We start from the raw sequence: 23041 nt of genomic DNA, 5'->3' as shown, positions 1-23041 counted from the left end.
ATGTTCAAGGGGCTGAGCAAAAGCTCTCAGGGGAAGGGGTCCCCCAAGGGCTCCCCGGCCAAAGGCTCCCCCAAGGGGTCCCCCAACAAGCACAGCAGGTGAGCGCGGCCGGGGGTGGGGGCCGGAGCCAGGATGGCTCCAGACCCAGGGGCTCCAGCCACCTGGAGGCAGCCGGCCAGAGCCGGGGACCAGCCCAGCGCTGGCATTTGGTGTCCTGAGGCTAAAGAGCCTGGGGGTGGACTCTCTTCCCAGCCCAGGCCCAGCTCCAGCCCTGGCAGGGGCCCAGGCATGGCCTAGAGCTCCCCACGTGCTGGGGGGTGCAGCCTGAGGGCTCTACAGACATGCTAGACAGGGGCCTGAGCTTTCCTCCTCTGCTGGGAGGTGAGGAGGCTGGAGGGCACGGCTCTCCATCCACGGCTCTGCCCTCTAGGCTCCACTTACCCTGAGATGACCCATGGGACCTGGGCACAGGGTGGGCAGAAGGACTGAGGCCAGAGAAGCCAAGAGGTGGGCTGCGGACTGCCCAGAGGCAGGGAGGCGGGGCTGTGCTGCTCCAGGTCCAGGCTGCTGCTTTCCCCACCGGCTGGCACCTTGGGCCTCGAGGGCTTTGTTATGGAGTTGAGATGATTGCTTCACCGGGTGTGTGTGTGGAGGGGTGCTATGGGGAAGCAGGAGGGGGCCCACAGATGTCTCAGAGCCTTTCTCAGTTCACCCAGCTCTCAGCAGGGGCCCCAGCCCGCCGCCCCCACCCAGAGCCCCATGCTCTGCAGACAGGCTCGGGCAGCCTTCTTCCGCTCACTGGCCGTCAGCCCCCTCTGCTAGGTGGAGGCGGCAGTTCGCCCGGGGTCCCGGGTGCGGAGGTGGGGGCTGAGATGAAAGGCCCAGCACCCGATAGGGATCAGGGCAAGGACACAGAGGCTGGGCTTCTGGGCGGACAGGAAAGATGGTGGTTAAGACTCTCACTGGAGTGACCTGTCCCCCCTGGGGCTCTGGGCCCTGCCCAGGACGGAGTGGGCTCCTCCCAGCGGGAGCAGCCCTCCCAGGATTCCGGACCTGTAGCTCCCGGCCCCAGGGCGGCTCCCGGTCATCTCCTTCCCCTCAGCCCTGTCCTCGGGCGGTGGCCCCAGGAGGGCACATCAGTCCCCTCCCGTGCAATCCATTTGTTTAGCACATATTTATGGAGCACCTACTGTGTGCCTATTTATGGAGCACCTACTGTGTGCTGGGACTGCTCTAGGCCCTGGGGATGCCATCGTAAACAGAATGGACAGGTCCCAGCCTTCAGATCCCTTTAGAGGAGTAAAAACAAGCACTTACCGGGCGCTGACAGGATGCTAGTTTTCTTCACACAGTAAGACGGTGAGGAGGTCGATATACTAGAGCGTTGGCCTCTAGGTGAGGAGCCTTAGGCCCAGAGAGGTTAAGTAACTTGCCCAAGACCACACAGCTGCAGGGATAGAGGAAGATAAAAGCCAGGCTGCGGGTCAGAGTTCTTTCAGACTGTCTCTTTGTGGCACGGCCCTTCTGCTTGGAGGGGGCTTCTCCTTGGACCCCTGGTTCAAGGCCCAGCCCGTGTTGCCACCCCTCTGCAGGGACGGTGACCTCACAGGGTGCTGTGCTCCTGAGACTTAGACCACGTTCTTATTAGGTCTGCTCGCCCCTCTAGGTCCCAGAGAGTGAGCTGGAGCCCACAGCTGGCACCCTGTAGAGGCTGGGAGACGGCCCTGGGAAAGGACCCTGGTTCAGGCTCATCCTCTGCTCCTCCTGGCTGTGCCACCTGGAGCGAGTCAGGTCCAAGCTTGGGCTCTGAACCCCCGAATCTGGAAAGTGTTGGGGTTCCCTGGCAATCTCATGGCCCACCTCCCCCACCGGGTGCTGTGTGTCTCCTCTGCAAGCTTGCTAATCCCAGGCAGGCCCTGCAAAGCCTGGTGCGGTGGAGGGAGACAGGGCTGGCGTGGGAGGAAGCTGAGCTGGGGGACTTAGTGCTGTTCCCCTGCCCCCAGCCAGCTCACCCACCCCTCTCAGGATCCAGCTGTGAGCCTCAGGTATTAGGGGCCGAGCCAGTGAATCATGTGCTCCCCTGCGGGCTGCCTCCTCTCCAGCCTGAAGCAGCAGCAGGGAGCAGGGTGGGGTCGGGAGGCACTTCCTTGATGGGGAGATGGCAGCTCCACGGTGCCACCCACACCCAGGACCCTCATTTTCTGAACCCTCAATGAAGGCAGAGCTCCCCTGCCCAGGACTGCGTAGCTCACAGAGATTTCTACTGAGAGGCCAGGGCTCCCCAGGTCTTGACTCCACCCTCCTAGGCCACTGAGCTCGGCTGTAGGGCAGGACAGGGCGGGTGCAGGCAGGGGATCCCACCTAGGTGGGCAGACCTCTGCCCAAGGGAAACAGGGAACTTTGCCAACCAGGCTGCCCTCTGTCTCCACCCCTCATCAGAGCTGCCACTCAGGAGCTGGCCCTGCTGATCTCCCGCATGCAGGCCAATGCCGACCAGGTGGAGAGGGACATTCTGGAGACCCAGAAGAAGCTGCAGCAGGTGAAGCTGGGGAAGATGGCAGGGCGCGGGGGCGTGAGAGACTTGTTGCCATGCCTGGTGGTCCCAGAGGTGCCCACTCACCTTGGTAAAGATACACAGACGGTCCTGTCCTTCCCTGGTCACTCCCCAAACACAGTGGAACTGAGGGCTTGGCACACCTTCTCTGGTGGGTTCCCACCGCCATGCCCTCCCCTGTCCCTTCATCGTCATGGCACCCCTTCTATAGTGACGTCAAAGCAGAGCTCTTCACCTGATGTTCAGGGGGCCCTTGACCTGGTTCTGCCTACCTGCTTAGAAAACCCCATTTTCCATTTCTTCCCAGGCTTTCTCTAGGCAGGAACGTCTGTTCCTTTTTTCTGAAATGTGCTGTCCTCACCACTTCACCCCATCCCCCAAAGCCCTCCCACCTGCAGGAAGGCCTCCCTGATTGGTTCCTGCAGGGGGGTCAGAGGACCTCCCCTGTGTCCCTGAGTCCGCCTCACTGGTGCTCACACTTCGCCCTCTCCCGGTGTGGGCACCAAGGTTGGCCAGGGTCCCTGGGATGGCAGGGGTCTCGAGCAGCAAGGATGCCTTCCCTGCCTCAGGACCGGCAGCACAGCGAGCAGCGCCAGGCCCTGCAGCACCGGCAGGAGGTGGGCCGCAGCCTGAAGGAGGCCGAGGTGCTGCTGAAAGACCTCTTCCTGGATGTGGACAAGGCCCAGCGGCTCAAGCACCCACAGGCCGAGGAGATCGAGAAGGAGTGAGTGTGGGGCAGGGGGTGGCAGCGGCAGGAGCTGGGGGTCCAGGATGGAGGCGCCGGGGGTCCCAGGGGAGCCCCAGACCCGGCTCCGACCTGCTGGCCACTTCCTTGGCAGCATCAAGCAGCTGCACGAGCGGGTGACCCAGGAGTGCGCCGAGTACCGCGCCCTGTACGAGAAGATGGTGCTGCCGCCCGACATGGGGCCCAGGGTCGACTGGGCAAGGGTGCTGGAGCAGAAGCAGGTCAGGGGTCACCCAGCAGCCGTCAGAGGGCGACACAGGGCTGCGTTTCGGCAGGGGCTGATGCATCCTTGGACCTGGGTGGGGGCTGGGTCTCTGAAAAGGGAGGGGGTAGAAGAGACCGTGCAATCATGGAGGGCTTCCTGCAGGTGGGAGAGCTCGGTTGGGATGAGGTGAAGTGGTGAGGAAAGGATATTTCAGAAAAAAAGAACAGAGGCTCCTGCCTGGAGGAAGCCTGCCGTGTGATGGAAAAAGGTCTTTTCTGGGCAGGGAGGGAGAACCAGGTCAAGGGCCCCCGGAACATCGGGTGAGGAATTGTGCTTTGCTGTCACGACAGAAGGGGTGCCGTGATGCCAATGAAGGGACAGTTCAGTTCAGTCGCTCAGTCGTGTCCAACTCTTAAGGGACAGGGGAGGGCATGGACAGGGCAGGGTGTGTGCAGATTCAGGAGCCAGGCTGGAGGTGTCCAGGCAGGAGGCAGGGCAGAGCGGGGAGATTTTCAGAGCTGAGCCTTGAGACTGGGGACCAGTGGGATTCAGGATCCACAGTCACGTGACCCTGAGGCCTCAGCCAGGGCCACTGGAGACTAGCATGTTCCCCAGGGTGTCCCATGTGATGCTAGAGGTAAAGAACCCGCCTGCCAATGCAGGAGACATAAGAGATGCAGGTTCAATCCCTGGGTCGGGAAGATCCCCTGGAGAAGGACATGGCAACCCACTCCAGTATTCTTGCCTGGAGAATTCCATGGACAGAGGAGCCTGGCGGGCTATAGTCCCTGGGGTTGCACAGAGTCCGACACGACTGAAGCAACTTAGCACGTGCCCCAGGGTGAGCTGCAGCCATTCACCCAGGCAGCGCCTGGCCTGTCCACCCTCTGCCCAAATGACCAGCTCCATCCCCTGCTGATGGGGATGCTGGGTGGAGGGGGATGCTGGGTGGGTGTGGGGCTCCCCACCCCAGGCCCTGTGGCAAAGCTGAGCAGCCAGCTCTTCTGCAGAAGCAGGTCTGCGAGGGCCAGTACGGGCCAGGTATGGCGGAGCTGGAGCAGCAGGTCGCCGAACACAATATCCTGCAGAAGGAGATCGAGGCCTACGGGCAACAGCTGCGGACCCTCGTAGGGCCGGTGGGTGAGCCGTTGACACACGCCCCTGTTTGGCCCAAGCCCTGGTTCCATTTCTCCCATCAGAGCCTGAGCGAGGTCTGGCTGGTCCTCGGGGACTGGGGATGGAGGAGGGGCAGGGGAGGCCCAGGGATGTGGGGTGCATTTTCCCCTGTACCTCATCTCTCACTGGGCCTGCGTTTTCTCCCCCTTGGTTGAGACAGGACGCAGCCACCATCCGGAGCCAATACCGGGACCTCCTGGTGAGCCCCAGGGTGGGCTGGGTGGGCTGCCTGCGCCCTTGACGAGGCCAGCCTTCCTGGGCGCAGCCTGATGGTGCCTCTCTCCCCGCATCCGAGCGCAGAAGGCTGCCTCGTGGCGAGGGCAGAGCCTGGGCAGCCTGTACACGCACCTGCAGGGCTGCACGCGCCAGCTGAACGCCCTGGCCCAGCAGCAGCAGCGCATCCTGCAGCAAGACTGGAGCGACCACCTGGCCGACCCCGCGGGCCTGCGGAGGGAGTATGAGGTCAGCGGGGGCGGGTGGGGGCGGGGTGGGGGGGACAAGGCCGGCCTGGTCCTCACCGCCAGCGCCTCGGCCTCGATCCTCTCCCAGCACTTCAAGCAGCACGAGCTGCTGAGCCAGGAGCAGTGCGTGAACCAGCTGGAGGACGACGGGGAGCGCATGGTGGAGCTCGGGCATCCGGCCGTGGGGCCCATCCAGGTGCGAGGGCCGGACACTCCCCGCTGCCTCGGGAGCTCTCGGTCAGGGAGCTCTCCGGGGAGGCTGGGGAGACCGGGCCGGGCCAGCGGGGGCAGTGGGCAGGGCCAGCCGAGCGGGTGGGCGGGTGGACGGACCAGGTCGGGCGCGGCCTGAGGGCTCCACACTGCTGCCCCAGGCCCACCAGGAGGCCCTGAAGGTGGAGTGGCAGAACTTCCTGAACCTTTGCATCTGCCAGGAGAGCCAGCTGCAGCACGTGGAGGACTACCGCAGGGTGAGCCGGGCGGGGCGGGGCGGGGCGGGGCCGAGCGGGCCGAGCGGGGCCGGGCGGGGGCACTATGCGCATCTCGGGGGCCAAGGCACCTCATGAAAACGACAGAGCTGCATCGTTGTGACTGGGTCCCAGAGGAAAATAATGTCACTCACGAATTCTCAACAGGGTGACGTCACTCCTGGGGGTGTGAATGTTTGTTCTTGAAAGTGAAAAAAAAAGAACTTTTTTTTCATAAAAAATAAATCACGATATGCATATGTAAATAATATACAGAATATCCGTGATGTTAAAATTTCATGTCAATGATGGGGAAAGTAAGGACAAAAAAAGGGAAAAGTTACTCAGAGGTACGTCTCTGGTGCCCCAGCAGTTAAGACTCTGCACTCCCAATGCAGGGGGCCCGGGGTTCACTTCCTGATCAGAGAACTAGGTCTCATGCAAGTAAGAGTTCTAACGCTGCAACTAAAGATCCCACATGCACAACTAAGACCCAGCACAGCGAGATAAGTAAATTAATTAAAAAAAAAAATTTATCATGTATGAAACAAAAAAAAAAAATTTTTTTTTAAAAAGCTCCTTAGAAGGTTCAATAATGAAACAAGGGTTGAGAAACATTGATATAACAGACTATAATAGACAACAGTCCTGTCTATAAAAATAACAGAGAATTTTTGTTTTTTTGAAAACAAAAAAAAATTAAAAATATATATCCACAATGGGGACTTTTTTTTTGGCTGTACCACACAGCTTGTGAGATCATAGTTCCCCCAAGAGGGATTGAACCCAGGTCCATGGCGAAAGTGCTGAGACCTAAGCACTGGACCACCAGGGAATGCCCAATAGGGACTTTTTTTGGGGGTTTTTTGGTAGTTTCCAACTAAAATGGTTTATAGACTTTGAGGAAAAAAGAAGCCAAAAGTTTTCCCTTTTTTCTTTTTTATTAAGGACATTTTCCTATATATCCACTATACGTTAGCACATCCACTGACGAGAATCCCGTGGTGTCACCCAACTGTGGGCTGTCTCTTTAAAGCACACTCGTAGCTTCTGCTCAGAGACGCCCTGGGCACCCACCCCTGGATCCCAGCCAGGACTCCCGGTGCTGGAGTGAGTCCTCCAGGAGGGGCACCGCCCTTCATCTGTGCAGGAAGGATGAAAAACAACGTGTTTTACGACACTAAAAGAAATTAAGTTCAGTGACCCCAAAACGCCTGATTTGCCGAGCACTTCAGTTGGAAGGTCCCACTGCCTGGGTAGAAAGGCCGACGGCGAGTGGCACTTTGGGTTCAGCCAGTTTGGGTTTAGCTGGTTTGCAGGGTGGTGGGCAGTAAGTGCCCCAGCTCCGCCCCTGACCACCCACCGACTTCAGTTCCAGGAAGAGGCAGATTCTGTCAGCCAGACCCTGGCAAAGCTCAACTCCAGCCTGGACAGCCAGTACAGCCCTGCCCTGGAGGGCCCGCCTGGTGCCCTAACGGAGATGCTGCGGCAGCTGGAGGTGAGATGGCCCCCTGGCCCCTCCCCGTAGCCGCTCCTGGACACCGGGCCTGCCTGGGTGTCTGGGCCTCACGCCTCCAGGGTGCTTAGTCCTGCCTGGATCCCCTGCCCTGAGGGCGGGAGGAGGGGCTTCACTGCAGCCGGAGGAGCCTGGTCTGTCAGCTGCAAGCCCTTCCCACCTCTGGATCTCAGTTTCCTCGCCTGTAACGTGACAGGCCTTCCCAGGTGGTGCTAGTGGTAAAGAAAGTGAAAGTCACTCAGTCGTGTCTGACTCTTCGTGACCCCAAGGACTATACAGTCCATGGAATTCTCCAGGCCAGAACAGTGGAGTGGGTAGCCTTTCCCTTCTCCAGGGGATCTTCCCAACCCAGGGATGCAACCCAGGTCTCCCGTATTGCAGGCAGATTCTTTACCAGCTGAGCCACCAGGGAAGCCCTCCTGCTTGCCAATGCAGGAGACATAAGAGATGTGGGTTCGACCCCTGGGTGGGGATGATCCCTTGGAGGAGGGCATGGCAACCTACTCCAGTATTCTTGCCTGGAGAATCCCATGGACAGAGGAGCATGGCAGGCTACAGTCCATGGGGTCACACAGAGTCAGACATGATGAAGTGACTTCGCACGCACGCACACACAATGCGGCAGGGACTGCCCAGAAGAGCTCTGACACCCCTCCAGCTCCCACTCTGCAGGCCTGGGGTTGGTTTCTGGGCAGCCACCTGCCCCACCCCAACCAGCAGACTCTAGGATCCTGGGTGCCCGGGGAGGGGCTCGCTTTACGTTGCTGACTAAGAGACCCTGTCTTCATGACAGCCAGGACCCCTTCCTGGCCCTCCTGGGGGGCACAGGTGGGTTGGCCTGAGCCTCCATTGCCTGGGTCACTGCAGGCAGAGGAGAAGCAGCTGACCATGGCCGAAAAGACTGTCAAGGACCTGCAGCTGCGGAGCCAGGGGGTGGCCCCTCTGCCCCAGAGAAGGAACCTGCCCCCGCAGCCCCTGCGTGTGGACAGCATCTGTGACTGGGACTCAGGAGAAGTACAGTCTCCACTCGAGTCCTCCGGGCCCACCCGCCCCTCGCCTACCACCCCCAGTCCCTCCCCTGCCCCCTCCTACCCACTCTGGCCAATGCCCCGCCCCACCCCTGCTCCAGCACCACCCGCTCCAAGCCCTGTCCAGCCCCTGGCCCGTCCCTGTCCTGACCCCGGCACTTCCTGTCCCTCCCTGGCCCCGTCCCTAGCCCCTACCCTACTGGCCTCTGCTGGGCCTCGATCCCTTCTCCAGCCTGGCCCCTAGGCCTGCACGGCCCCTCCCCCACCTCCCCGCCCCCTCCGTGCCCCAACAGGTGCAGCTGCTGCGGGGTGAGCAGTATACACTGGTGGACAACACTGACCCGCACACCTGGGTGGTCCAGGGCCAGGCAGGCGAGCCCAAGCGGGCCCCAGCTGCCTGCTTCTGCATCCCAGCTCCGGACCCTGAAGCCGTGGCCAGGGCCTCTGGGTGGGTCCTCCTGGGGACCCAGAGGGGCAGGATGCAGGCTGTGGACCCACCCAGACCAGGCCCTGCGGTTTGAGGCCGTCGCCTGCCCTTTGCCTAAATGTGTGACTGCGGGAGCTGGGGGAGAGCATGGAGGACTGTCCTTCTCTGACTGCCCCCTTGTTCCAGGCTTGCCTTGGAGCTGCAGGCACTGAAGCAGAAACTGACCACAGTCCAGAGCCGCCTGAAGGCCAGTGCCAAGGAGCCCTTACGACCCAGCCAGCAGGGTACTGAGGGCTGGCCAGGGAAAGAGGGAGGCGTTGTTGAAATAGGAGTAGATGCCTACTCTGGTCACCCAGGGGCTGCCACGGGCAGGGGGTGACCCTGAATTAAAGGCTCTGATCTGGGGGTTCCATTCCCTGGGTTGGCAAGCCTGATGTCCCTCCCTCAGTGAGGCCCTGCCCACCACCCTCCCCCACACGGGACCCTCTGCGGGGGCTCACGGAGGGGCCCAGCAGGCAGGCAGACACGAGGCAGGCCCTGGACCCTCAGAGGCACTCTCTTCCCCCAGCTCCAAGCAGCTCGGGCCCACCCGACCCACAGGCCCAGAAGCTCCTGACACAGATGACCCGGTTGGAGGAGGACCTGGGGCAGATAGAGAAGCAGCTGCTGGCCTGGGCACGGGCCCCGCTGAGCCGCACCGCACCACTCGAGGACCTCGAGGGCCGCATCCAGAACCACCAGGTGGGTGAGCCAGGGCAGCTGGGATAAAAAACGGTTCAGCCCTGGGGAGGCAGCTGTGGGGGCAGCCGCAGGCCCCCGAGGTGGAAGAAGTGAGCAGACAGTCCAGGGCTCCCTCAGGCTCCTTCCCATCCTGGCTCTTTGCCTGACCTGCTCTGTGACTCTGGGCAATTCGCTTAACCTCTCTGGGCCTTGGTTTCCTCATCCCTGAAAATGGGCTTGCAGCATCTTAGGGGTGGTTTCTCTGGGGTGGCTGACGGGGAGCCTCCCTGGAGAGAGTGCAGGGGTGTAAACATGGTCACAGAAGGGCTCAGAAGCGCTAACAGTGAAAGCCACCCCTTCCCCACACCCGGGGGTGGGGGGTCAGGGGGAGAAGTTCGGGTTGTATCCTTCCAAACCGATTTCTACTCAGATATATTGTTTGGATTTGGCTTTTAAAATGTGAAGCATGTTGTTCATGATTGTGCACCTCGGTCTTCTTCACTCCGCCACGTTCTGGGGCGTTTCAGCTCGGTCAGGGGCCCGACCAGGGGAGGCAGGGCTCCAGAGGTGGGAGAGGTGTTTCAGCTGGGGTCCTGGGGGGCCAGGCAAGGAAGGAGGAGTGGCAGAAGGAGGCACTGTGGGGTGACAGCCTGGACAATACCTCTGCCCATGCTGGGCCCAGGTTACCACTAACCTGGGCAGGATCTTAGTTCCCCGACCAGGGAGCGAACCCATGCCTTCTGCAGTGGAAGCACAGTGTCTTAACCACTGGACTGCCAGGGAAGTCCCCGGTCCTTGGGTTTTGAAGGTCCTCTTCCACATCAGAGGTGTTGGGGGCCCAGTTAGCCTGGAAGGTGGGCAATATGTGGTGTGGAGCCAGCTCTAATGGATCATGGAATCAGCGAGTGAATAACTGATAAAATAATTGACAAAATCATAATCCCAAGTGGGTGGAGCTAGGGCTTTGCTGCTTGACTGGGGGGAAGGGGCAGGGAACTGAAGGTTTTGAGAACAGGACAGTGATGTGAAGACCAAGGTGGGCGGCAGCTCCTGACTCACAGGGTCTCATTTCATCCTCCCATTAAGCATTTGTAGATGAGGAGACTGAGGGTCAGAGAGGTTGACCTGCCTACGGTCATCTACCTAGAAACTGAGCCCGAGCATGTCCACGCCACATTCTGGAGGCCTCGCAAGCAGAGTTAGGTTGACATAGCGGGAGGGCTGGGTGGAAGCCACCTGCCCAGAACCAGAGATCCTGAGACCCCCGATGCACCCCAGGGCACGGCCCAGCGGCTGCAGAGCCTGGGAGCAGAGAAGGAGGCGGCCCAGCAGAAGTGTGAGGCGTTTCTGTCGGGACAGCCCTCGGGGCCCGCTGCCTTGCATCTGCCCGTGGTCCTCAACAGCGTCAAGAACAAGTACAGGGACGTGCAGGTTCTCTGCGGCCTCTACGGGGAGAAGTGAGTGCCCTGGAGGCGGGGGCTGCTGGGCAAGGCCTCGGGGGTGCGGCCAAGGAGGTGTCCGACCCTGGGCCTCCCCTTGCGACAGGGCCAAGGCCGCCCTGGGTCTGGAGCGGCAGATCCGGGATGCAGACAAGGTCATCCGAGGCTTCGAGTCTGCCCTGGCACAGGAGGCCCCCATCCCCGCGGGCCCGGGCGCGCTGCAGGAGAGGGTCAGCGAGCTGAAGGTGAGGGGCCGGGCGGCCTCCTGGCAGGAGTGGGGGTGCAGGCTGACCCAGGAGCTGGGGGGCAAGTGGAGGGTGGTCCTGGCATCCGACCAAACCACAAGGGTACGTTGTGTCCCCTCCTGCCCCAGCGCCGGCGGAGGGAGCTGCTGGAGCAGCAGGCCTGTGTGCTCGGGCTACACCGCCAGCTGAAGGCTGTGGAGCACATGTGCAGCGCATTGCAGAACAATTTCCGCGAGTTCTGCAAAGACCTGCCTCACCAGCAGCGCCAGGTGCGGGCCCTCACCGACCGCTACCACGCCGTGGGGGACCAGTTGGACCTGCGGTGAGTGGCCGGGCCGCTGGGGCTCACAGCATAGGCCCACAGTGTGGTGGCCGTGGCTGATGAGCTGTGGGGCCTTGGATGGGTGAGCGCACCTCTCTGAGGCTCAGCTTCTCTCCTCTAAAATGGTACGATAATAGCATCAGCCTCCCAGGTGGTGCCTGGTAGAAAGTGTCGGTCCATCTCTGAATGCCCAGCTCCAGCCACCCAGCCAGAGTTGAGAGGATCAGCATGGCGAGTCAGTCAGGCCTCCCGACCTGTCCCAGGGACGGAGGAACTCACCAGCCTCCTCCGCACACCCCTCGCCTGACCCCCGAGGGCCACTCTCACCTCTGCTCCTCCTCCTGCAGGGAGAAGATGATGCAGGATGCCGGCCTCACCTACCAGCAGTTCAAGAACTGCACGGACAACCTGAACGCCTGGCTGGAGCGTCTGCCCCACAACAAGGTGCGGCCCAGCGATGGGCCCAGCCAGATCGCCTACAAACTGCAGGCGCAGAAGGTGAGGAGCTGGGGCTGCAGGGAGTGTGGGGCGGCCTCTCTCCCTGCCTCTTACCCGGAGCTGAGCCCTCAAGCCAGGCCCAGTTCCCTGGCCGCCTTCCTAACGGGGAGAGCAGCCTGTGCGTGTGTGGCCCGCCCTCTAGTGGCCAGTGTTTTAATGACCTCAAAGCTCAGACCCCAGAGACTTTGCTTTGCTCACCACCACCCCCGCCACCCAAAATGCTACACTTTGTCCACGGTGGCTCAGACAGTAACGGGTCTGCCTACAATGCGGGAGACCTGGGTTCAATCCCTGGGTCAGGAAGATCTCTTGGAGAAGGAAATGGCAACCCACTCCAGTATTCTTGCCTGGAAAATTCCATGGATGGAGGAGCCTGGTAGGCTACAGTCCATGGGGTCGCAAAGAGTTGGGCACGACTGAGAGACTTAACTTTCACTTTCACTTTGTCTAGGAAAACAGCCAGCCCTTCTCTGTCTGGCCCAAGGTGGGCAGTGGGCTTTGTGTTCCTGGAGGTACCAACTCCTAAGCATCCTCTTCCTCATACCTCCTTACTATTGTTGCTGCTGCTGCTCAGTCACTAAGTCATGTCTGGCTCTTTGTGACCCCGTGGACTGCAGCACGCCGGGCTTCCCTGTCCTTCTCTATTTCCTGGGGTTTGTTCAGACTCATGTCCATTGAGTCAGTGATGCTGTCCAACCAAATCATCCTCTGTTGTCCCCCTTCTCCTCCTGCCTTCAGTCTTTCCCAGCATCATACATGCTTGTAATGAAAAGGGGCTGGGTACAGCCTGCCCTCAGGCAGCCTGCAGTTTTGGGGGGAGGCCAGTGCATCTCAGGCCGTGATGCTGATAAGTGCTTTGGTGGAGAAGCCAGTGCTCTGGGAGCCCTTTGTAAGGACACCCATGGGGTCAGAGCAAGTGGTCTGGAAGGAACTGACACTGAGCCTGAGGCCTAAGGCCTAAGTAGTGTGACCAGGATGTGTGTGTTGGGGGTGAGATGTTTCGAGCAGAGGCCGCGGTGGGTCACGGCCGGGGGTGGGGGTGGGGTGGTGGAAGGCAGCTTCCCACAGAGCGCTCGCTGCCCCTGGGTGCTGCTGGCTGCCCGTGGGCCTGGAGGCAAGCCTAGGTGAGCGGGGGGGTCCCCTGACCCTCCCTCCTGCCCCGGCAGAGACTGCTGCAGGAGATCCAGGGCCGCGAGCAGGACAGAGCCATGGCGTCCCGCCTCTCCCAGCACCTGCAGGCGGCCCTCCAGGTAAGCAGTCCCTTCAGCTCCTCCCTCTTTATCTCCCCCTCCCCCTCCCTCCTTCCGCCAGTCCCCTACTCCCCCTCCCCTAGCTCCCCCCACTGACAGCCAGTCTGTGTCCTTCCCCACCTGCTCAGGACTATGAGCTGCAGGCAGACACCTACCGCGGTTCCCTGGAGCCCACCCAGGGGGGATCGGCCCCCAAGAGACCCCGAGTTGCGCCCCTGCAGGACAGCATCCAAGCCCAGGTGAGCCGGGCTCTTTGTTCCTCATTCCCAGGCTGCCAGCTCTGCAGCCTCTGAGGGAGGAGCTGACGCTGGCCCACCCACTCCCTTGGCCTCTCCAGGAGAAGAACCTGACGAAGGCCTACACTGAGGTGGCAGCTGCCCACCAGCAGCAACTGCACCAGCTGGAATTTGCCAGAAAGATTCTGGAGAAGGTATGGGGGTGATGCCCACCCTAGGCAGCCTGGGCGGGTGGTTGACTGGGCAGACTTCCCTACCTGCTCACACTCAGCCCCGGGACAGGCTCAGCGGCCTGAGGGAGGTGTGGCTCTCTGCCTCCCCCAGCAGCCCTTACAGGCTGGTTTCCATCTCAGAGTTAGTACCAGGAGATGTCACTCAGTGTAGTCACAGCTTAGCCCCTGGGCAGCACCCCGGTGGGGACAGGAGAAAATCCCGCAGTCTTCAGCCTCAGGACCCAGCCCTCATGGGCAAGAGGCCACCTAGGTCTCCATCCCTGGGAGACCAGGAGCTGGGATCTCTCCACGACTCTCAGTGAGTGGCCAAGGAACTGGCCAGCCTCCTCCCACCCAGAGGTGTATCCCAGGATGGCCCAGAGGAGCACAGGCCCATTTCTGGGAGCCTGGGTGGAAGGGGAGCAGGGAAAGGTTGGGAAGGGAGGACCTTCTTTCTTTCACATTCTCATGCAAATGCAGCCTGAACACTGCCTTACATCCTAGCACACTGGGCATTGATGAAGCCTCTTAAAAATCCTACCTTCAAACACCTCAGATCTTCAGTTCTGCCTCCCAGGACCTACTGGGAAGTCTCAGAAAGCAGGGAAGGGTCCTGATCTCAGGAGAGTGGGGTGTTGTTGTTCAGTTGTTCAGTCGCTTAATATCGGACTCTTGGCAACTCTACGGACTGCAGCATGCCAGATTTCTCTGTCCTTCACCATCTCCTGGAGTTGGCTCAAATTCATGTCCATTGAATTGCTGATGCCATCCAGCCATCTCATCTTCTATCGCCCCTTCTCCTCCTGCCCTCAATCTTTCCCAGCATCAGGGTCTTTGGGCAGGGGCTTATCCCTTTCCTCCCTTTACCCCAGGACTCTCCCCTCTTCCTCTGCAGAAAGAGCTCAGTGAGGACATCCAGGTGACACCTAACGCCCAGCAGGGGTCCAAGAGCCCAGCCCAGGTGGGCAGGAAGTCAGAGGCCCTGAGGTCCCAGCTAGAGGAGGAGAGGAAGCGGGTGGCCCAGGTACAACGCGAGCTGGAGGAGCAGAGGAGCCAGTTGCTGCAGCTGAAGACCCAGCGGCCCGTGGAGAAACTGGAGGAGAAGGAAGTGGTGGAGTTCTACCGGGATCCCCAGCTGGAGAGCAACCTGTCCAGGGTGAAGTCCCAGGTGGAGGACGAGGGCAAGAAGAGGGCCGGCCTGCAGGCAGACCTGGAGGCACTGGCCCAGAAGGTCATGCAGCTGGAGAGCCAGAGGAAGGCCACGGAACCTCACCTGCTGACCAAGGAGGTCATCCAGATCGAGAGGGACCCCGGCCTGGACAGCCAGGCAGCCCAGCTCAACATTGAGCTCCAGCTCCTGCAAGAGGAGAACACCGCCGTCTCGGCCCAGCTGGAGGCACTGAAGGCAGAGTTGCTGGCCCTTGAGCAGAAGGAGGTGAATGTGAAAGAGACAGTCGTGGTGAAAGAAGTGGTCAAGGTGGAGAAGGACCTGGAGATGCTCCAGGCAGCCCAGGCCCTGAGGCTGAAGATGCAGGAGGCTGTGGCCCAGCGGAAAGGGGCAGAGGATGCCGTGGCCAAGCTGCAGGCTCGAGTCGTGGAGCTGGAGGCAGCAATCCGCGCCGTGGAGCCCAAGGTGATCGTGAAGGAGGTGAAGAAGGTGGAACAGGACCCCAGGCTCCTCCAGGAGGCGTCCAGGCTGAGGAGCCTCCTGGAGGCGCAGAGGAGTGAGAACGAGGTGCTGGCCAGGGAGCTGAAGAAGCTGCAAAGCAAGCACAGCGCGGTGGAGAAGCAGAAGCCCCGGGTGGATCTGCAGGAGCGTGTGCAGGAGACCTTCCGGGTGGACCCGGAGACACAGCAGGAGATCGCACGGCTCCGGGCTGAGCTGCAGGAGACTGGCCGCAAGAGGAGCGGCATGGAGCAGGAGGTGGAACGGCTGCTGTCTGAGCTGGTGGTGCTGCGGGCCCAGAAGCCCACCGTGGAGTACAAGGAGGTGACGCAGGAGCTGGTGCGGCACGAGAAGAACCCCGAGCTGCTGCGGGAGATCGACCGCCTGAAGGCCCAGCTCAATGAGCTGGTCAACGGCAGTGGACGGGCCCAGGAGCAGCTCATCCGGCTGCAGGGGGAGCGTGACGAGTGGCGGCGTGAACGCTCCAAGGTGGAGACCAAGACGGTGAACAAGGAGGTGGTGCGCCGTGAGAAGGACCCCGTCCTGGAGCAGGAAGCCCAGCGGCTGCGCCAGGAGGTGCGGGAGGCCACCCAGAAGCGGCGGGCAGCCGAGGACGCGGTCCACGAGCTGCAGAACAAGTACCTGCTGCTGGAGAGGCGGCAGCCCGAGGAGAGGGTGGTGGTGCAGGAGGTGGTGGTCACCCAGAAGGACCCGAAGCTCCATGAGGAGCACAGCCGGCTGAGCCAGAGCCTGGATGAGGAGGCCGGCAGGCGGCGGCAGTTGGAACGGGAGGTGCAGCAGCTGCGGGCCGCTGTGCAGGAGGACGAGGGCCGACTCAGCTTCCAGGAGGACCGTAGTAAGAAGCTGGCTGTGGAGAGGGAGCTGCGGCAGCTGACCCTAAAGCTCCAGGAGCTGGAGAAGCGGCCTCCAGCAGTGCAGGAGAAGATCATCATGGAGGAGGTAGTCCAGCTGGAGAAGGACCCGGACCTGGAGAAGTCCACGGTGGCCCTCCGGCAAGACCTGGCCCAGGAGAAGATCCAGGCGACTGAGGTGCATCGGGAGTGCAAGAACCTTCAGGTGCAGATCGACGTGCTCCAGAAGACCAAGCTGCAGGAGAAGACCATCTACAAGGAAGTGATCAGGGTGGAGAAGGACCCGGTGCTGGAGGGAGAGCGTGCCCGGGTGTGGGAGGCGCTCAACCGGGAGCGTGCAGCCCGGGAGAGCCGGGAGGAGGAGGTGAGGCGCCTACGGGAGCGGGTGGAGCGGGCCGAGGCGCTGGGGAGGACCTGGGCTCGGGAGGAGGCCGAGCTCCAGAAAACCCAGAACCGGGCGAGCCAGGAGTGCAGGCAGTTGCAGCAGGAGCTGCGGGAGCTGGAGAGGCAGAAGCAGCAGCGGGTGCTGCGCCTGCAGGAGTCCAAGCTGCTCAGCCAGAAGACGGAGAGCGAGCGGCAGAGGGCAGCCCAGCGGAGCCAGGAACTCTCGCAGCTCGAGTCAGCCATCCTCCGCGAGAAGGACCAGATCTACGAGAAGGAGCGGACCCTGCGGGACCTCCACACCCAGGTGAGCCGGGAGGAGCTCAACCAGGAGACCCAGACACGAGAGACCAACATCTCCACCAAGATCTCCATCCTGGAGCCCGAGACGGGGAAGGACATGTCCCCATACGAGGCCTACAAGAGGGGCGTCATCGACCGAAGCCAGTACCTCCAGCTGCAGGATCTCGAGTGTGACTGGGAGGAGGTCACCACCTCGGGCCCCCACGGGGAGGAGTCTGTGCTCCTGGACCGCAAGAGCGGGAAACAGTACTCCATCGAGGCCGCCCTGCGCAGCCGGCGCATCTCCAAAGAGGAGTACCATCTCTACAAGGATGGCCAGCTCCCCATCAGCGAATTTGCTCTGCTCGTGGCCGGGGAGACCAAGCCCTGCCCCTCCCTCTCCATCGGCGCCATCATCTCCAAGTCCCCGCTCGCCTCCCCGGCCTCCCAGAGCACCGGTCTCTTCTCCCCCAGCTTCTCTCTCGGGCTCAGCGAGGACAGCTTCCCCATCGCCGGCGTCTACGACACGACCACGGACAACAAGTGCACCATCAAGACGGCCGTGGCCAAGAACATGCTGGACCCCATCACCGGGCAGAAGCTGCTGGAGGCTCAGGCGGCCACGGGGGGCATCGTGGACCTCCTGAGCCGGGAGCGCTACTCCGTGCACAAGGCGGTGGAGCGGGGGCTGATCGAGAGCGGCTCAACCCAGAGGCTGCTCAACGCGCAGAAGGCCTTCACGGGCATTGAGGACCCCGTGACCAAGAAGAGGCTGTCGGTGGGCGAGGCTGTCCAGAAGGGCTGGATGCCCCAGGAAAGCGTGCTCCCGCACCTGCGGGTGCAGCACCTGACCGGGGGGCTCATCGACCCCAAGAGGACCGGCCGTATCCCCGTGGCGCAGGCTGTGCTCTCCGGCATGATCAGTGAGGAGCTGGCCCAGCTCCTGCAAGATGAAGCCAGTTACGAGAAGGACTTGACAGATCCCATTTCCAAGGAGCGACTGAGCTACAAGGAGGCCATGGGGCGTTGCCGGAAGGACCCCCTGAGCGGCCTGCTGCTCCTCCCAGCCTCGCTAGAGGGGTACCGCTGCTACCGCTCGGCCTCCCCCACTGTCCCGCGCTCCCTGCGTTGATGGGGGCCGAGCAGTCACGGGGAGTGATTGGGGATGGGGAGGGGAGGATGCACGCACCCCTGGCCCCCAGAGCAGCTTAACCCAGGGGAGTGGGTCTTCCCTCTGTCTCGTTGATGTGCTGTTTCTCAAGCGTTCTTGGTGTTGGACTCCCTCCCGTAACTTTGGTATCCCCTGACCCATCCCCTGAGCCAGCAGCTCTGCTTTCCCGGCTCCTCCCTCACCCTGTGCTTCCAATAAACGAATTCTCCTGGTGTCTTTTTTTTATTCTCTTTTAGTAAATATGTAAAAGATAGTAAGATATGTTTATCAGTTATTACATATTTATAGTAAATATGTAAAAAATAGTAAAAGATGTTTATCAGTTTTCACAATCAATAGCCAGATCAAAAAAAAGATAATTCCAATTGCAAGCCATCATTGAAACATGATTAACCTAACGGTATAAAATAATTACATACAATTCGAGGGGGTTGAGTGAGGTGGTAAGCGGAAGTACACATTTTCATCTGCCCGGTCAGTCTACGTCTTTTGGCTGGTTTCTCCTGGTGTCTTGTTCTCGTTTGAGAACAGAGTCGATATCTCTGGGGCGTGAGCAGGAGGGATGGCACTCCTAGGTGGGGAGTGGACACACCTAGCTGGCCCTGCTGGGAACGGGGACTTTCAGAGGACAGTGGCTCATTTCACTCCGGGAAGGACCTGACAGGGACAGGTCTTGGAAGATCAGGCCCTCCCCACAGCCAGCTCAGGGCCACCCAGTTCAGGGCAGACGCTGTCTCCAGCCCTCTGTCAACCTCCCCCTTGTTGGCACGTCCCTGACGTCCTCCCAGAGCAGAGAGAAACACTAGAAAACTCAGGGATACATCACTTTTATTTTCTGTTCTTGAAGCCAGAGGCATACAAACATAAGCATATCCGCGGTGAGGAGACAGCTACTTAGAACATCCGACCTCCCCTCGGGATCAGGAAAATGGCCTCTCCCCCTGGCTCCGCCTCCTGTTTTAACATGGGACTCTTAACTGGAACTCAGCTCTTCCCCCATAACATTTTAAATCTAAAAAGAACAGCTGGGGGGGAACCCCTTCCTTGGGGGTCTTGCTCTGCAGCTGAGGGCAGGGCAGCCAAGGGGCGCTAGGAGGGTCTTGCTGGCGGCCCAGGCAGGCTTTCTGCTCTCCTTGGCACCTACCAGTCTGGTGCCCAGGGACCCCGCCTCTAACGGACCTCCTCAGGCAGTGGGCTTCTGTGCCCCTATCTTGAAAAGGGAAACCCAGCAAACAACACAGGAGCTTGCTAGCCTGCTGGCAGGACTAACCCAAACTCAGCCCTCGGACAGCTGATGCCAAACTGCTCTCTCCCCAGGTGTGTCCCCTTTCTTGGGGAGTGAATAGGGAGGCAGCGGGGGGGGGGGGGAGGGGGGCGGGGGCAGCAGCTGCAGAGGGGCTTTGAGGCGGTGGGCCCCGCACGTTCTCAGCGGCAGAAATGCTCCCGCATACACTGGTGGGGCGCCGAGGAGGTCTCGGTGGACGAGAAGTAGGGGTGGGCCAGGGCGGCCTTGGCTGAGATCCGCCGGCTGGGGTCGTACTGCAGGAGTTGCTGCGGAGAGAGGAGGAGAGAGGCTGGGCCCCGGGTGTGGCCAGGGCCCCACAGCCCCAAAGCAGCTGCCTTCAAACCCAGAACTGCCCAAAGCCACTACCTCCCAGCTGGAGAACCAGTTCCAGACACTCCCGGAATCTGGGGACAAAGACTTTGTTCTAGTCCAACCCTGTTGAGTCACCCCCTGTCTCCTTCATGCTACTGAGGCTGAGTCAGTCTCTCCTCGTCCTTAGAGAGCTTTCCAGGCTCCAGCCCACTTCTAGTCAAGACAGATCTAAGTATCAGGAAGAGGGGCCAAGCATGTCCAGGAAGTATGCTTGTGAGTGGGGCAGAAACAAAAATCCCTAAACCCAGATGGGGGGTAGAAGGACCTCCCCAGCTTAAAGCAGCCAGGATGGAGGGTGAGGAGTCTTGGTGGGAAGTCCACACTGCCCCCCAGCACTGGGTTGGGAGGCGCACACAGCCCTCAGGAAAGCTGGGCACACAGCGTGAAGATGAACTTGCTGCCCTGCCTTCCTGTGACCCAACATCAGACTCAAGAGAAAAACGTGCTCTGAGTCTTTGGGGGCAAGAATGGATGCCTGGACCCCTCTGGGCATCCTGACCTGGGCCAGCCCAAGGGGTCAAGACGGTACACCTGGAGTGGTGACCAAAGCCTGTGGCGGGGGCTGAGGAAGCGGGGAGGCAGCCCGTTCTGAATAATATCCACAGGAAAAAATTACCAAAACACAGGCCAACCAAGAGAAATGGCATGTATCACAGTACAGGGCTTCCCAGCGGCAAAGAATCCGCTGGCCAATGCAGGAGACACAAGAGACCTGGGTTCAATCTCTGTGTTGGGATGATCCCCTGGAGTAGGAAATGGCAACCCACTCCAACATTCTTGCCTGACGAATCCCATGGACACAGAAGCTTGGTGGCTACAGTCCAAAGGGTCACAGAGAGTTGGACACGACTGAGTGACTGAACACACACATACATCACAGTGTAAAAACAAAGCTAAGTGGAAGAGGGCAGTTTTAAAAAGGTTGATGAACATTGGACTTATTGTGGGAGAGGCCTCCAGGTGCAACTGATACGCACAGGGACAAGCCAACTGTGTACAGAAGTCAGAAAAGAGACGGGTTTTGCCCCAGAAGGAGCCAGGGTTACATAAGAGGCTGGATGACAAAGCAGACACTTCTAGCGAGAGCAGCAGCTGGCATGAGGAAGCCTTGGCCTCCCTGCCGCCTACCTGTACCTACCAAGAGCAGGTCCTGGCCCTCTGGCTCCAGGTTGGGCACGACCTCCTCCAGCCCCTTACTGGTCCACTTGGGAAAACTGCCCTTATAGTCAGGCAGCTGGGTGACTCCTGGCCACATGGCCTCACTGGGTGTCCCCAGGGTCCGAAAGATACGGAAGAGTTGGTCAATCTCAGAGTCGCCTGGAAACAGGGCTCTGCGGGTCACCTGGAGTGGGGAAGGGGAGAAAGCGTGGGGTCTGTTCCCTTGTCATACAGAACCCAGTATCAGATGAGCAGCCAGACCAGGGAGGCACCTTCCAGACATCTTTCCCAGGGCTGTGCTAAAAATCCTGACCTTTTCTGGAAAAAGACCTTTAACGCAATCCCAAACACCCCTTAATCTACTTTTAATAGGAGATTCACAGCCCCCACGTCCCCCCACCCCAGGAGGACCCTGCCTGTGGCCTCCCTCTGGCCATGTTTATCCCTCTGTCTACCATCTCTGCAAAGATGCAACCGATGCTCCAGATATCCACAGCCGTGGAGTAGAACTTGCAGCCCAAGAGGATCTCAGGGGCACGATACCAGAGTGTCACCACCTGGGGGAGCAAGAAAACAGTATCATTCAGGGTGGCTGGGTGCACAGGTGACATCCCTTCTCTCCCACTCTGTCCCCTGGTACCTCATGGGTGTAGGTGCGCAGAGGCACCCCGAAGGCTCGAGCCAGTCCAAAGTCAGCCAGCTTGATGGTCCCCAACTCATTGATGAGCAGATTCTGGGGCTTCAAGTCTCGATGGATGACCCGATGCGAGTGGCAGAAGCTCACCCCCTGCAGCAGCTGGAAGAGGTAACTCTGGAACAGTGGGCAAGAGAAAGGAGCTGGCAGAGCGGAGGTGGGGTGGGGGCTGACTTGCTGGTCAAACAACGGCCCCCTTGCTGGTCAGCCCGTCCTTCTCCCGGTACCTTGACTAGGTGCAGGGGGAGCTCGGAGGCCGGGGTGGAGTCCATGTACTTCTTCAGGTCCTGGCTAAGGAACTCAAACACCAGGTAAAGCTTCTTCTCGCTGTGAACCACGTCCAGCAGCCTGGCCAGGCGGTACCAGTCAACACGTGGCTCCCAGTCGGGCTGGGACAGGCCCACTGCCCCATCCCCTGCCCGCCTCACCTGACGATGTTGGGGTGCTTAAGCTCTTTGAGCAGGGAGATCTCCCTGATGGCAGTGCTTGGGACCCCCTCGGTCTCCCTGGAGGAGAGGAGGGTGCAGCAGTGGAGTGAGAAGCTGGGCAGGGTGCTTCTGGCAGCGGGGTGGGGAGGGTTGGGGGGCTGTTTTATGTATAACATAAGGATGGCCCATCTCCTGGGCACGTACTTATCACCCCCAGAGGCCCGGGGCGAAGCCTGGTCAGGGTGAGGATGAATGAGGGCTGCACCCCCACTACGTGAGTGAGCAGCAGTCAGAAAAGGAGTCGAATACAAGACTCTGAGATGAGGGTCAGGAGGATAGCCGGGTCACTCCAAACCAGGGGGTCTCAGAGGCTACCCCGGCACTCACAAATCCAGCCTGATCTTCTTGAGGGCCACGAGCTGCCCGGTCTCCCTGTTCTTGGCCTTGTACACCACCCCATAGGTGCCCTCTCCGATCTTCTCCACCTTCTGGAACATGGCCATGTCCGCAGAGCTGCCCTGGAAACAGAGGGCGCCTGGGGCGTTCCCCCCCGAGCCCAGCACCCCTGCTGCCCCTTCAGCCTCCACGGCACACCCTTGCTGGGCCCCCCCACCCAGGTGCCCGGGGTTCCTGAGGCCTGTGGCCCCCAGGGCTCACCCTGCTCTGCCGGCCAGGCAGACCAGGCCCAGGCCCGGCTCCCACCCTCCACCCCAGCCCCAGCCCATCCCCAGGAACCTGTCATGGAGGGAGGCTGCAGCCCAGGCCAGGCAGGAACCCCCAGGCCCCAGGAAGCAGCTGCCCCAGAGCTGGGCTACAGAGCGCAGGAGGGTCCAAACTTCCCCTGCCCAGCACCCGCCCCTGCCTGGGTCCTGGCCCCAGGGTGGAAGGCTGCCCAGAGGGGCTGCCCTGGGGGGCCCAGGGTCAACTCAGGGCGGAGGTCAGGGGTGAGGAAGGGCTTCAGAAGTCACAGCGCCGCACTAGGCCGTGTGGCCAGGTTGAGGGGCTGAACCCTGCCTGTTTGGAGATGCTCGGCCTCCTGAGGGCAGAACCTTGGCAGGAACGGCCCCCGCTGCGTCCTGGGCCCCTCCACCCGGTCCTGGGCCACCCACCACAGCAGCCTCCCCTCAGGCCCTCAGCCCAGAATTCACCAGAAACCCTGCGATCCTGCAGCCTCTCTTCCAGGCAGGCTGCCTGCTCTGAGGCTCCCCCTCCTGGCCCCTGCCGGCACTGCACC

General features: G+C 60.8%; 2 protein-coding genes across 3 annotated transcripts; one reads left to right on the top strand and one right to left on the bottom strand.

The window, feature by feature from the left end:
• EVPL (envoplakin) lies at positions 1-18083 on the top strand. 2 transcript variants are annotated; one of them, XM_055579817.1, is made up of 22 exons: positions 1-98; positions 2440-2539; positions 3124-3278; positions 3394-3520; positions 4515-4640; positions 4841-4879; positions 4981-5142; positions 5230-5337; positions 5513-5608; positions 6978-7103; positions 7989-8135; positions 8443-8597; positions 8763-8860; positions 9145-9317; positions 10575-10753; positions 10842-10980; positions 11109-11302; positions 11650-11800; positions 12967-13050; positions 13179-13289; positions 13388-13480; positions 14394-18083. In XM_055579817.1, exons 1-22 carry the CDS (start codon positions 1-3, stop codon positions 17829-17831), a joined length of 6099 nt encoding a protein of 2032 aa, XP_055435792.1. In that variant the 3' UTR covers positions 17832-18083. The 2 variants fall into 2 exon arrangements, with proteins under 2 accessions (XP_055435792.1, XP_055435791.1); XM_055579816.1 differs by having other exon boundaries at positions 8763-8892; positions 9111-9317.
• Positions 18084-18545: 462 nt separating this feature from the next.
• On the bottom strand, positions 18546-22482 carry CDK3 (cyclin dependent kinase 3). The gene is made up of 7 exons (XM_055579815.1): positions 22195-22482; positions 21808-21885; positions 21607-21727; positions 21326-21496; positions 21141-21242; positions 20666-20869; positions 18546-19421 (listed from the first exon to the last, which is right to left on the bottom strand). Exons 1-7 carry the CDS (start codon positions 22308-22310, stop codon positions 19296-19298), a joined length of 918 nt encoding a protein of 305 aa, XP_055435790.1. The 5' UTR covers positions 22311-22482; the 3' UTR covers positions 18546-19295.
• Between the last annotated feature and the right edge of the window lie 559 nt (positions 22483-23041).

Source organism: Bubalus kerabau, chromosome 4 (genome assembly GCF_029407905.1).
Source record: "Bubalus kerabau isolate K-KA32 ecotype Philippines breed swamp buffalo chromosome 4, PCC_UOA_SB_1v2, whole genome shotgun sequence".
In the NCBI taxonomy this organism is placed as follows: Eukaryota; Metazoa; Chordata; class Mammalia; order Artiodactyla; family Bovidae; genus Bubalus; species Bubalus kerabau.
This window is presented reverse-complemented; position numbering and strand designations above follow the sequence as displayed.

Bases quoted from the DNA above. Each gene is read 5' to 3' on its own strand.
- EVPL (XM_055579816.1), top strand. From the start codon at position 1: ATGTTCAAGGGGCTGAGCAAAAGCTCTCAGGGGAAGGGGTCCCCCAAG. The intron at 4,641-4,840 runs GTGGGTGAGCCG...TGGTTGAGACAG, and splicing joins TGCGGACCCTCGTAGGGCCG to GACGCAGCCACCATCCGGAG. The intron at 10,754-10,841 runs GTGAGTGCCCTG...CCCTTGCGACAG, and splicing joins TGCGGCCTCTACGGGGAGAA to GGCCAAGGCCGCCCTGGGTC.
- CDK3 (XM_055579815.1), bottom strand. From the start codon at position 22,310: ATGGCCATGTTCCAGAAGGTGGAGAAGATCGGAGAGGGCACCTATGGG. The intron at 21,728-21,807 runs GTGAGGCGGGCA...CCGCCTGGCCAG, and splicing joins AAGCACCCCAACATCGTCAG to GCTGCTGGACGTGGTTCACA. The intron at 19,422-20,665 runs GTAGGTACAGGT...CTCTCTCCGCAG, and splicing joins AGGGCCAGGACCTGCTCTTG to CAACTCCTGCAGTACGACCC.